Source organism: Patella vulgata, chromosome 3, assembly GCF_932274485.2.
Source record: "Patella vulgata chromosome 3, xgPatVulg1.2, whole genome shotgun sequence".
NCBI classification, from domain to species: Eukaryota; Metazoa; Mollusca; class Gastropoda; family Patellidae; genus Patella; species Patella vulgata.
In genome coordinates this window covers 83,295,616-83,309,138 of record NC_065881.2, presented here as the reverse complement: position 1 = coordinate 83,309,138, position 13,523 = coordinate 83,295,616, and the positions used below count along the sequence as shown (strand labels likewise).

At 37.4% G+C, this 13,523-nt stretch overlaps 1 protein-coding gene across 1 annotated transcript; it reads left to right on the top strand.

Annotated features, from left to right (window-relative positions):
* Nucleotides 1–296: 296 nt before the first annotated feature.
* LOC126816952 (putative ankyrin repeat protein RF_0381) lies at nucleotides 297–11,407 on the top strand. Its single transcript, XM_050543755.2, has 4 exons — nucleotides 297–395; nucleotides 5,537–5,598; nucleotides 7,297–10,659; nucleotides 10,724–11,407. Exon 3 carries the CDS (start codon nucleotides 7,590–7,592, stop codon nucleotides 9,768–9,770), a length of 2,181 nt encoding a protein of 726 aa, XP_050399712.2. The 5' UTR covers nucleotides 297–395; nucleotides 5,537–5,598; nucleotides 7,297–7,589; the 3' UTR covers nucleotides 9,771–10,659; nucleotides 10,724–11,407.
* The last annotated feature ends 2,116 nt before the right edge of the window (nucleotides 11,408–13,523 follow it).

The following is a 13,523-nucleotide window of genomic DNA, read 5'->3' as shown; positions in this document are numbered from 1 at the left end:
GACACGCCCTTCATAGTTCACGTGGTCTGTATTGGAGTGCAAACCAAAACTAGAATAGTAATTATTTCCCCTGATTTTATGACTAGTCCTTGATTTGGGATTATTTCGCTTTTTTTGCTAGGTTTTGACAAGTGTTCAAAGTCTACAGATTCCTTCGATCAGGTCTGGGAAAAAAAATAAAAATGTCCCCTCCCTGTTCATTAATTTAATTAGTTGAGCTCTTTATAGATTGATTCAATCAGAATAGAATTACTAGTCTGATTCCATGGGCATTAAAATAGAATTATCTCCCTTGCAAACACTGAACCATATAACACGCACGAAGAAAGTTATCACCATTAAAAGAGGGGTAGAAATAGTTCATCAAACAGCTACAAGATTATTCAAGTAAATAGGTGAGTTTTTATAATAAAAGGCTGTAGAAACGTCAAACAGAATAGGCCTATATAGGTAGATCGATATATTATTTCGATTCGTTTCGGACACTTGTTTTATATCATCAATTGAAATGCCTGGGGGGTGACGCAATATCTATTTATGGAAAGGGGGAAACCCAGTTTTGAAGCTACCGTTATCAAGTTCTTTAATTATTTATATTATGTTTCAAACTCGAGATGGGGGGGGGGGGGGAGATATGTGAGTCTACCGTCACAAATTAAAAGAGAGAGGGGAGTTGTGAGTCTACCGTCACAAATTAAAATTTGGCTTCGTTTAATGGAATTGATAGGCCTACTGTGTTCATATTGAACTATTATTGAGCTTTTATAGTTATAAGCGGGTGGCTCTATTCTCGAAACCTTAAAATACACTAACATGGGTCTAAAAGCACATATTGAAGGACGAGTGATAACAGATGCATGGGCGAATTTCTGCTCACTAATAATTCCCTCGAAGACAAAAGTTGTTATATATGAGACTGTAAGAGGATATCTGACAATTCAAAAAAGTAATTGAATGTCATTAGATAAGAGAACACAAGAAAAAAAGAAAAAGTCCGTATATTCCCTTGTGTTTATTCATTCTATACTTATGCTCTCTTATCTAGTGACAGTCAATTTAATTTTTTTTATGAATTGTCAGATATCCTTTCATAGTCTCACACAACAACTTTTGGTCTTCGAAGGAATTTAAAAATTCTATCGAGCTGCCTGGAGTACGTAGTGATCATGTGAGATAGAACGCAGTGCTACGAGACTTGTCACGATGTAAAGTGCCAAATTTACCTCATTGAGTAGGGATCATCGGGTATGGGTTATAGAGTTATGTATACAAATCCCTGGAGTACTGAAACGTAGGGACGGCACATGATCACTACGTACTCCAGACAGCTCGATAGAATTACAATCAAACTTCACTTGGTAAGTTCGTTTAATTTTTAAATTCTATCTCGCTGTCTTACGTCACTACGAGGTCATGTGAGAAGTTTAAAGCACGAGGAATAAATTTGGCGATAAAAACACATGTAATAATAAAAGGATGTATTTTTAATAAACATCATACAATATTAAAGTAGCTAAGTCTCTAACTCAATATCATCCAAAGTCTTGCACGTTGAAAACACGAACTATTTGTCAATTCAAATCAACATTGATGTTGTTATCTTACCGGGACAAGGTAGGCTTCTGATATCCAATATTTAAGACAAAATAAACATGTTACCATTGGTACACGAATCGTGTACCATAGTGCGTTTCATCGTCATTTGTAACAAGTGACCTGAAAGAGCGAGGCTAGACATATTCCACTGTCATGTCATACGGCGACGCCCATAATTTATCTGGAGAGCATGCGCAATAGACTGGAATAACCAGACGCTAGAAATTTCTATTCGGCTGAGACACACGCCGTATTTCGCTGGAACTAACTGATTTGAAATTAGAGTCAAAACGGAAACAATTGAAATTAAATCAGTTCATATACAATCAGATTACATTATTATATGCGTTGCGACCCATTTGTGTCAATTTCTAGGTCCCACATATTGGCGATTTAGCTCCTTTAAGTATTAATTACATATTCTCATACCCCAGTTCTACATGCATTGGCAATCTCTGTACCAGATTTAATTGTCTTATTATAAAATTTTGAAAACGTACTTTCACTTCTCCAACCAACAGTTTTTAATATTGTATCTAAACTCATACTCCTAGTAATAGCATTCGACACACTGCTGCTCTAGTTGAATGTGGTGTAACCATGGTTAAATCAATTCCCGCTAATTTTAACACCGTTTTAGTCCAACGACTGAGAGTATCTCTTGAAATTGGACGGAATGTTTTCCAACTGATAATTAATTGCGTAAATTCACATTTAAACATGTAACCGCACACAAATCTAGTTCTTCCGAAAAAGCAGAAAAAAATATTACTCCAAGATGCTTTCCTGGTTTACTAGTTTTAAGTACATCACCAATTCGGAAAATCCCTTTATCCTCAAATAATGTCATATTTCTAATATCAAAGTACAATAAAGTCTGTCCTCTTTGTCCAGACAACAATAACAATAACACGATTAATTTAAATGTTAAATCTTTTAAAGAAAGATCTGAAATAGGTATCCAAGATTTTAAAACGTTCAATACTAAATTGACAGCCCAAGATATACTATTTCTTGGCAAAGCAGGCCTTTTGTTGAACATCCCTTTCATAAATCGCCTAACTAATGGATGATTTCCAATTGTTCTTTCATCATTATAGATTAAAGTTAAAACAGCAGATCTCGCTGTATTAATAGCACTATAACCCAAATTACTGTTATAAAGATCAGTCAAAAAATCTAAAACACAATTTAAAGGTGCTGAAATTGGATTAGTCCCCTTGAATGACAAAAGCACACCCATCTTTTGATATAGCCGAAATATTGTTTCTTAATATTATCTCTCCAGGATGCCAACAATATTTCGGTAGTTTTTGCTGAGACATTGTACTGCTCAAAGGTTTGCCTGAGAGTCGACAAACTATCAAACGAGTCTGTGGAAATAATGAATTTTTCATTTCTATGTTGCGTGGATTCACCAATAATGTGTTAACTCTTTTGGCAGAATCTTTGGATAAGCCACCAATAATTTGAGCATCTTGGAAAACCAAACATGTGTCGTCCATAACGGTAGAATTTTCAATATCTCTGCTTGCTCCTGCTCTACTTTCTGTAAAATTCGACTGATGAGACTGAAAGGAGCAAACTCATGCCAACAAAAAGAAAAAGCATCTATAGCCTAAGCATACGGGTCCGGTTTCCAACGAACATATTTATCAATCTGATTGTTAATTCGAGATGCGAACAGATCTATTTCACATTTTCCATAAATTGACTGCAATGTCAAGAAAATTGGATGATTTAGCTTCCATTCATGACCAATTTTGACCGCTCTACTCTCTAAATCAGCTTCATAATTTAAAAGACCGGGAATATAACAAGCGGTCACAAATATATTTCTTTTTATGCACCAGAACCAGATATTTCTTGTCAAATCATTTAAATCTGGTTTATCACTACCAATTTTATTTATGCATGCCACTGTGGTCGTATTGTCAGAAATAATTTGACATTAATATCCTGTAAATTTCTACAAAATGACTTTAAGACAAATTGGATAAGAGCGAAACCTTAAGATGATATCCAAAATTTTCTGTGACAAAACAGGTCCAGTGTAAAGACAATCATTTAGAGAAGGCCCTGATGATTTCGCTGAATCATCGTAGACTATTCGTAGTATTGTTGTGGACTTGTCTCGCCGGAGCACTGCGTGATGCGGGGTGTAATGAACATTTCCAACTTCAACTTTACTGAACGTTGATGACGGCACAACTTCAACGATATCATTTTGAATCTGGTCCCTTATAACTGAGTCATAGTCCATTAGGATTTCTGGAGTCTGGCGTAGACGCTTTAAGAGGTTTAATAATCTTCGATGACTTAATTCTCATAATTACCAGGAAGCATTTCGCGAGGACATTTCCAAGAAAGGTTGGTGGTATAATGACGACCGTTGAAAGTTATTTTCTGGAGAAACATTTCATAGACTGGAGTGGGCTTGATTCCTATTGATTCTCAGTCCCAGAATCTGTTTAAGTCTTCCCCCAGATTATCTCTTTCCGATGCTGATATCTTGAGTACATGAGTTGTAACCATATTACTGTTATGAATCTCCTTTCCCATGATTCCCATCGTTTGACCCGAGAGAACCCATCCTAATTTGGTATGAATGGCGATTGGCCCTTCCTCCCCCCGTTTGACTCTGCCAGTTACAAAGGCCCAATATTGATCAGATCCAATTAACATGTCGACAGTAACATCTGATTGGCCGGTGACGCAATCTGCCAATTTTAAATCGGAAAGATGCTGATAAAAGTTCTTGGATTCAATTACCGCCTCATTCTGTATCGGATCACATATGAAAGGAACAGCATAAGCAGTCAACTCTATTTCTCCTCCATCCACAGTCAGGATGTTAAGTTTGACAATATCAACAGTCTGGAGTGATTCTTTATCTGACCCGAAGGTTTTAATCATGACAGTTTGCTGACCAACAGAAGGTAGATTCAATCGTTTATTGACATGGATTGTGACGTAAGTGCGCTGACTTCCGGAGTCAAAGATGATGCGAACAGAACATTCAGCATGAGTTACATGAAAATCATGGAGAACCCATTACCATCGCAGAAGTCAGGTTGCGTTTTTGAGATCATTTCCTGGGTTCAGTTCTGTGTTTGGGAAGGAGGCTTATTACTCAGGTAAAGTTGGAGATGTGGTCAAAAATATACAATAAAAACATTTGGCAAGTTTTATGCAATGCGTCTATTCAGAGTAACTTACCAACCTGACGTTTCTTTTGCTGCTTATTATAACAATGAGTTCATTGGATCTAAATAAATGTTAATATTTTACATGTATAAAAAATGTAGTCGTAGTATGATACAAGTTATGGAATGCTTTGTTTCACACAACCCTTGTAGCGCCTGGTCATCGGTTTGTATTGCATATAGCTAAGGGCAGTTGAGAGTATTTTTTCGCCTGATCGCGTCGATTGAAATTCGCCAAAGTTTTCTATTGCCGATACCTAACGGGCGTAACGATTGTGTCGAGGGCGTACGCCACTCTACGAGAAAATTACGTCAATCACGTGACTTGTACAAATTGGCCATTCATCGAAATCGTAAGATTGCTGTGGTAGCTGCTATTTATTTGTACGGACCATCGATTGGGCGAATGGTTCGCCGAGCAGAATCGACGTCGCCGTGAACGGGCACACAGTTGATTTTTTTCCAGCGATTTTAAAAATCGACGTAGTCAGGCGAAAATAAAACCGCCCCTATTCTTAAAGGCTACAGTTAATAAAGACGGTTGATTTAAGACTGAACGTTCGTGAGTTAAATATGTTGTACTGTAGAATATGTCCCACAAACATCACTCCAGCCGTACAGACCTCGGGTATGATATAGTATTAACGGAACGTGTGGAAATATGTGACGTTGGCGTTGACGTTTATGTTATATTTGTACATAACTAATAGTTTTTATTTATTTGTGTATTTCAGTGATGTTGAGATAATAAGGCCACTGGATAAAGACCAACAGCTACAAAGATGGATGCACAGAGGTTCGTATATTAAATAGCCCAGTTTTTTGAATACCGAATGGAATCTCGCACTCGTATTCCAGCACTCCGATTCGGTATGACGTTAGCAAACATATTTCTAAAGCCAATAAAAACCTATATAACCGTCGCCATATATATATCTATCTAGCACGGTAATAATTGTTGCCGGTAACTTTATTAATTGTTGCCGGTAACTTTATTAATTGTTGCCGGTACCTTTATATTAGAAAATAACATTTTAAAATATATTGATGCCTAACAAACAAAAAAACCTAATAAGTCAATACCGTACACATACTAAAATACTGGGCTAAGTGGGCGCGCAGAAAAGGGTACGCCCACTTTGCATCAAAATGTATTCAAACCAGCTTCGTTGGTAAAATGTGTTTTTATTTAGAAATTACTTGACTGCAAAATTTCAGAAGCCCCCTATGCTGCATTTTGAGATATATTATTACCGTTAACATACCAGACGTAAAGCAGTGAATATGAATTTGACTGATTGGTATTACTTCCGGTAAATTAAAAGTTATTTCATAGATTTAATCAGATAAAGCGAAAACGAATACTTTGACAAAATAGACAAGGAAATTAGTGAATCTAAAAACTTTGGGACAAAAACTTGGTGGACACTCATTAATTCATATACTAGAACACCTGCTGCTTCTATAGACGAACCATCACCATTAACAGTTTACGGTAACACATTGTTTACCCAATCCGAAAAAGCAAATGCCTTAAATTCATCTTTTATCAAACAATCACAACTAAATGACACTAATAAATCTCTACCACTGTTTGTTATGAACCCTAACAGCATCGATAGGATTGTACCATATTCAGAGATGGCCTAGAGACCACAAATCCCCTGGACCGGATTAAATTAATACGCGAATTTTAAAATATATCCGTAAAGAAATCAGTCATCCACTTAGCCAACTTTTCAAACTATAATTAGATCTACACAGTGTACCAAACATTTTGAAAACGTGATCACTATGTTACAAAAGCTCCCTAAACGATTGTAGTAATTATAGAGCACGTTGGATCACAAGATCTGTCATTAAGTCAAGTGGTGTGGTTGTTATTGTTGATAGTGTTCAACGTCCGCTTCCACCGAAGGTGATATCGCAGACAAGTTGTCTTTTTTTTATTTTAATGATCTTAGCGCACGCGCAGAGGTCTTTGCTGTGGGAGGAAATCGGAGTACCCGGAGTAAACCCACAAGGTAGAGAAGGCGCCCCTATCTCCAAGCCACATACGCTCACACCAGGGATCGAAACCACACCCGCAAGCCAGAGGTGACCGGCCAACTAGTGGTCGGAGCGTGACACTCTAGACCACTAGACCATCCCAACACCCCAACAGGTGTGGTTTCGAATCCCCACTTTAATATGACAAGGAGTAGGTCGCCTGGCAAACCTCGTGGGTTTTCTTGGTCCTCCGGTTTCGTCCCACTGCTCAAGGCAGCGATTGTTATCCATAGAACTGTGTTGAGTTATATTAATTAGACATTAATTAACTTACCAAGACCATAACGCCATCGTTAGTCTGCGATATTTAGTGGGTTTGAATACATTTTGTGATGGATAAGTTAACTTAAAAATGGATAATCGAGGCAGAATACGCTGAGGTTTTACCTTGTCATTGTATTTATATCATCTTTATAACTAAAACAAAATGTTTAATATATTTTAGGCTACTGGAGTCAAAACTACGCCAAGCTGAAGAAGATGGAAATATAGGAGCAGTAGTTCAAACATTATCATTACAAGATAAGACGCAAGCTTTACTTATAGCTGGTATAACAGGATTGTATGACGTTGTGATATATCTGATAGACCATGGTATTGGTGTACAATATGTCAATAGCCGCCAGAAAAATCTCATGCACTTACTTTTAGGTAGCTATAACAGACATATCAATACAATGTAAAGGTAAATTAATTGAGGCTGGGGTAGACGTAAACTGGCCCAATGAAAACACTGAGATGCCTGTATTTACAGCTACTAGGAAAGGATTGTATGAAGTTGTGATATATATGCTAGAACATGGTTTTGATGTACATTATGTTGATAGTCTCCAGAACAATCTAATACACATACTTTTATATAGATATGACAGATATGACAATAAAGGTAGACATGCTTTGTTATTACCATGTGTAGTTAAATTAGTTGATGCTGGTGTAGACGTTAACCAGTTGAATGTTGATAAAATGACACCCTTACTTATAGCTGCTAGAAAAGGATTGTGTGACGTTGTGATATATCTGCTAGAACACGGAGTTGATGTACATTGTCTTGATGGTCGCCAGAACAACCTCATGAACATAGTTTTATATAATTATGACAGATCTTACAATACAGGTAGAATTGATTTGTTATTATCATGTGTGGTTAAATTAGTTGATGCTGGTGTAGACGCCAAACAGTCAGATGAAGATAAAGTGACAACTATATTTATAGCTGCTAGAAAAGGATTGAATGATATTGTGATGTATTTCTTAAAACGCGGAGTAGATGCACATTGTGTTGACAGTTGTAAATGCAACATTCTTCACTATATTTTATGCTGTATGTATTCCAGTGTGATGGATGAAGAGAAATGTATACAACTTGTTAATACTTTAATAAACATGGGATCAAGCATAAACCAACCAGACCACGAGGGTAATACCCCGTTGTTCTATGTCTGTATAAACAAGCCCAAGTTTTGTATGAGTAACATGCACGGAATAAAATTGGCATTAGAGGCAGGACAGGATATCTACGTTCGATTAAAATGTAAATTGATAAACATTTTATTAGAAGCTGGTTGTAATGTAAACCATCAAAACACTGAAGGCCAAACAGCCTTAATGTACTATATAATACAACAATCTGATACCAGTATATTAAAACTATTAATTCCACATTCTGACCTAAGTTTATCTGATAATAATGGTGATACAGCAATTAGTTATTGTGTTCAATATCACATGTTCCGTTCTACAGCCGTCTTTAAACTTTTAGTAGATTCAGGCTCAAATCTGATGTCTCGTAGCCACAGAGTTAAGTTATTATATAATATTTTAAATTGTAAGAGGCTGGGGGTGTTCAGTTATTACATTAGGCTAAAGTTGATTGTTAATGGTGTTACAGCCGACGGAGCAAATATGCTTCATCTTTTAGCTCGTGTTAACTATAATTATTCTCTAAACAAGTTTAAATTGTTGTTACATAACGAGCTAGATATCAACCAGCTCTGTTCTAAAACCAATTCACCTACTATGATAGCTGCCTTTTTACTAAACAGTAAATATTTAGAACTGTTGACACGTCATCCTAGACTAGATATCAATGCACAAAATAACCAGGGTCATACGGCAGTCCACCTTTGTGTCATTGGATTTACGATGTTTAAAGATGGCTTGAACAAGAGGCAGGTAAATGATGTTGTTAAGAATTATTGTAGACAGATATATCCGATATATATGGCTTGTATTGATAGTTTACTTGGTGTTGATGGAATAGATGTAAATATTAAAGACCATAGAGGTAGAACTAGTTTAATGATGGCTGCTATGAAAAACGACAGAGTTCTTACAAGGAAACTGCTTCGGGCTGGTGCCATAGTTAACTTGTTAGACTATTCAGGAAGAACTGCTCTACAATATCTCAATATTTATCAAAGTGTGTTTGATTTGACTTGTTTCAAATTACTTCTATCTAATGGTAATACTGGTCTTCTCAATTTACCCTGTATAGATGGTAACAAGATAATTCAAACAGTCCTGTGTTTTCCTCGCTTATGGGAACCATGTCAAACCATTTGTTTTATTAGGTATTTAGTTTCTGCAAACTGTTGTCTTCAAATACTAGTAACAGCTTCATTTGAAAGTAACTATAACCAAATTGACCTGATTGAATTAAGTCCCCAAGAAAGGGATAAACTGAGACAACTGTTATATCTTAGTGGCGCCCAAGGGGAACAAATTATGACTTCTTTAAATTTTGATCAGGAAGATAAACAATATCAAGAAAACGACACAATTCGCTCACGAGACAGGGAAAAATTCATTAGTTTCTGTAGTAATGTATCTCTGAAGTCAATTTGTAGAAGATTCATCAGACAGAATCTTGGATGGGAAATAAAGGAGAAGATAAAAGATCTAGAATTACCTCGTTAATTAAATGATTTTCTCCTACTAAAAGATGTTCTCCACCCACACGATTACAACTTAGACCATATGGATGATGGCTGTAATTATTTTGATGACGATGATGATTATGATGGTTATGATATAGATAAAGATAGGGATGATGATTATAGTCAATATAACTGCCAGTATTTTACCCTCAATACGGATCATGAACTAAGACAAGATTTCCTAAAAACCAATATATTTCCTAATGGTAACAATGATTTTCTAAAAAAAACCAGGGATGATGACGACAACAATGATGATGATGGCGACGATGACGATCATGACGATGATGGCGACGGCGATGATGATGATGATGACGACGATGATGATGATGGCGACGACGATGATGATGATGCCGACGACGATGATGTTGGCGACGATGATGATGGCTATGACGACGACGACGATGATGATGGCGACGACGATGATGATGATGACGATGACGAAGACGAAGACGACGATGAACCATATCTGAGATAACCATGATGTTCATTGTACTTTGAGTACGTTTAGTCTACATGTAACTGCTGGTCAGATTGTAAAGTCTTGTCTTATTCTGACCAGTCACAAACTACATAAGTAATTTGACAAGTATTCGCGTTAGATTATTGGTATACCTAATATTAAAAATAGTAATGAATTGTTCAAATATTTCTCTAATTGTTATATCCTATACTCTATTTCATAACTGAAAGAACATTTAATTTATATACAAACCTGTTTTATGTGTGTGAGAGAGAAATGGGGTTTAACGTCCACTCGACACAAACTAGGTCATTTCGGGTATGACTTTATTTTGCTTCAATAATTAGCTTGCGCGTAGTGGGCTTGAGCAGTGGGACGAAACCGGAGGACCCAGAAAACCCATAAGGTTTGCCAGGCGACCCTGTTTTATGAGCAGTGGGACGAAACCGGAGGACCCAGAAAACCCATAGGGTTGCCAGGCGACCCTGTTTTATGTGTACATACTATGTGTAGTAATATCGGACTTCCTTGTTGTGATCGTGAAATAAAACTACATAGTTCGTTTCTACAGCTTTATTATTAAACTGCTTGTAAGGCATATATGTACCACGTTCCCAATAAAGCATAGATTATAGCTGCTAGGAATATCAGGGTGAGTTCTCCAAATTTCACTCAACACCCTCTTTTACAACCCCCTTATTTCTGTACGTCTTAGACTGACCTTGTCGTTAATTTCCTTCCCAAATATGGAATAAACACCCCATTCTCCCAAGACAACACTGGTTGAAATTCATATAATACTTTTATTGTTCTTCAAACATATGTACAAAACGTAAGACTTCGTAATTTCCCCACTCGTTACCGTTCCTTCGGAATCCTATTACCAGTATTGGTAGGAACAGTTGTTAGTCTTGACGGTGGAGTAGATGTACTAGGTACCAGCGTTGATTGTATAATGGTGGCCCGTGGCGTGATAAAGGCTAATTCATCTCTATTAGTTGTTAACTCGCCCGTCGTCTCTTGCACTAATCTCTGGACGATTTCCACAATTTTCCATTCCAAAACAATGGCTTAAAAAATTTTGAATTTTGAATTGCGTTTATAGCAACATATAAAGCCATCTTAGCTATTAAATAGTTTATCAATAATGTGAACTAATTTGTTGTTCTTTATACCAGTCAATCGAATTGACTCCTAGTACTTTTGAATACAAAACGATTGGTCTTTAATATATTTCCAGTACAAATAATTGTACAACGACAAACCTGAAAGTCCCGCATGACCTTGATTTGGACGATTTAGAAAGCCCTTGTGAACTACAGTATTGTAATAGTTGGATTTTTAATGGGGATATCAGTCCATAATGGATCTATTCCGTTCAGTATTTACAAAGATATCATACAGTAAAATTCCATCCATCTTTGATGCCCGTTACGTATCTACACTTTCTATATTATTTTTTCTCACTGCTTTTTATTGACAGCATTTATTCGTGTCTATATTTCTTTGAAGTTGAACTTTCCGCAATTGTGTATTCTACGGTAGGCTAATCGCCACTAAACAAGCCTAGGTCCTGTCGGATGACGTCATGACATTATAACCCGCCCTCCGCCGTCTAATGTGTTTGCGGTGTTTTTTGATTGACATGTTTTTAATCCGATGAATCCAAGTCGGGAGATTATCTAGCGCTGATATTTGGAGTTTTGTTTTCTGAATTAAATAATTAATCTAAGTACATATTACGATGGATTAAGTCGGATGAATTCAAAAATTTCTAAATTAAAAGTTAAATAATCAATGTGGATATATATTACGGTGGATTAAGCCGTGTGATATATGATATTTTCCGACAAATCGCTAATAACACACTGAGCAAGATAAGAAAAATTACCCACATTGTATGGAGTGCGAGCGTGCTCTGTTGGTATTATCTTGGCGTATATTAGTGTGACACTATGGGGACAGATGATTGTCTAGGACCTGCTTGGACTTCATGTTGTTGGATCAATTATTTCAATCTGGAACACCGTTTATGTCCTTACTAAGTTTATCTAACGAATACAGCAAACTATAAAGGTTACATACACGAAACTACAATATCTATGATAGTTACATTTTGAGTTATTAAAATCTCCACGGTCTGAGTGTAATATCCATTCTAACTCAGGTCTAACGGCTTAAACGTGACAAGAGCCACATACTTCTTGTTGGTTCTACATAAGGTTCGCGCTAGGATGATGTGTTCGCCCTAGCCTCTAAGCCGAGGAGGCTATAGATATGTTCCCCTTGAGCTCCGAATAATTGTCTGAAGTAAATCAAACCCGTTCTATATACTATTCAAAAAAAGTAGGGGATATTTGATTTTTAAGTGTTATTAAAGTCACCTAATGAAACTGACGAAGAAACAAATGACAAAATGAAATGAAGTTCACATTCATCGATTTATTCCAAATGATCGTTAGACTAAGTAAGGCACAGACTGACCATTATAAGGGTAAAATGATACCCGGGGCCAAACAGCAAAGTTACCACAGCATCACAACCAAGTCAGTAACGGGTAAATCCTCCTCTGTTTGCCAAACAAGCATTGATCCGACGTGGCATACTCCTAATGAGACGTCTAAGGTCATTTTGGTCCAGATTGTCCCATTCCTGTTGCAACGCAGCAGCAAGTTCTTGGACATTGGCAGGACGTTGTTGACGTTGACGTAATCTCTGTCCAAGCATGTCCCAGACATGCTCGATGGGGGAGAGTTCGGGACTCAGTGCTGGCCAAGGTAATGTGGTGATGTTCTGTTGTTGGAGGTAACCTGTAACGATCCTGGCCCTGTGACATCTTGCGTTGTCATCCTGGAAGATGAAACGGCGGCCATGACGTCGTGCGAACGGCACAACATGGACTGCCAAGATGTTGTCCCGGTAGTACTGGCCTGTAACACGCCCTGCAACAACATGTAAAGCCGTTCTTCCAGCAACAGTGATGCCTCCCCACACCATAACAGAACCACCCCCAAATCGATCATGTCTGATGACGTTAACGTCTTGGAAGCGCTCGTTTCGACGACGCCACACCCTCCTACGTCTGTCCAAAAAATCAACAGTGAACCTTGACTCATCTGAAAACATCACATTGCTCCAGCGTCGATTATCCCAGTGTTGACGATCCCTACACCAACGACGTCTTGCCTGAATGTGATGATCTCTCAAACAAGGGATCACGCGAGGACGTCGGGTCCGAAAGTGACCCCTATGCAGTCGATTCCGAATCGT

Excerpts from the sequence above, each read along its gene's own strand:
- LOC126816952 (XM_050543755.2), top strand. The coding sequence starts at position 7,590 with ATGCCTGTATTTACAGCTACTAGGAAAGGATTGTATGAAGTTGTGATA.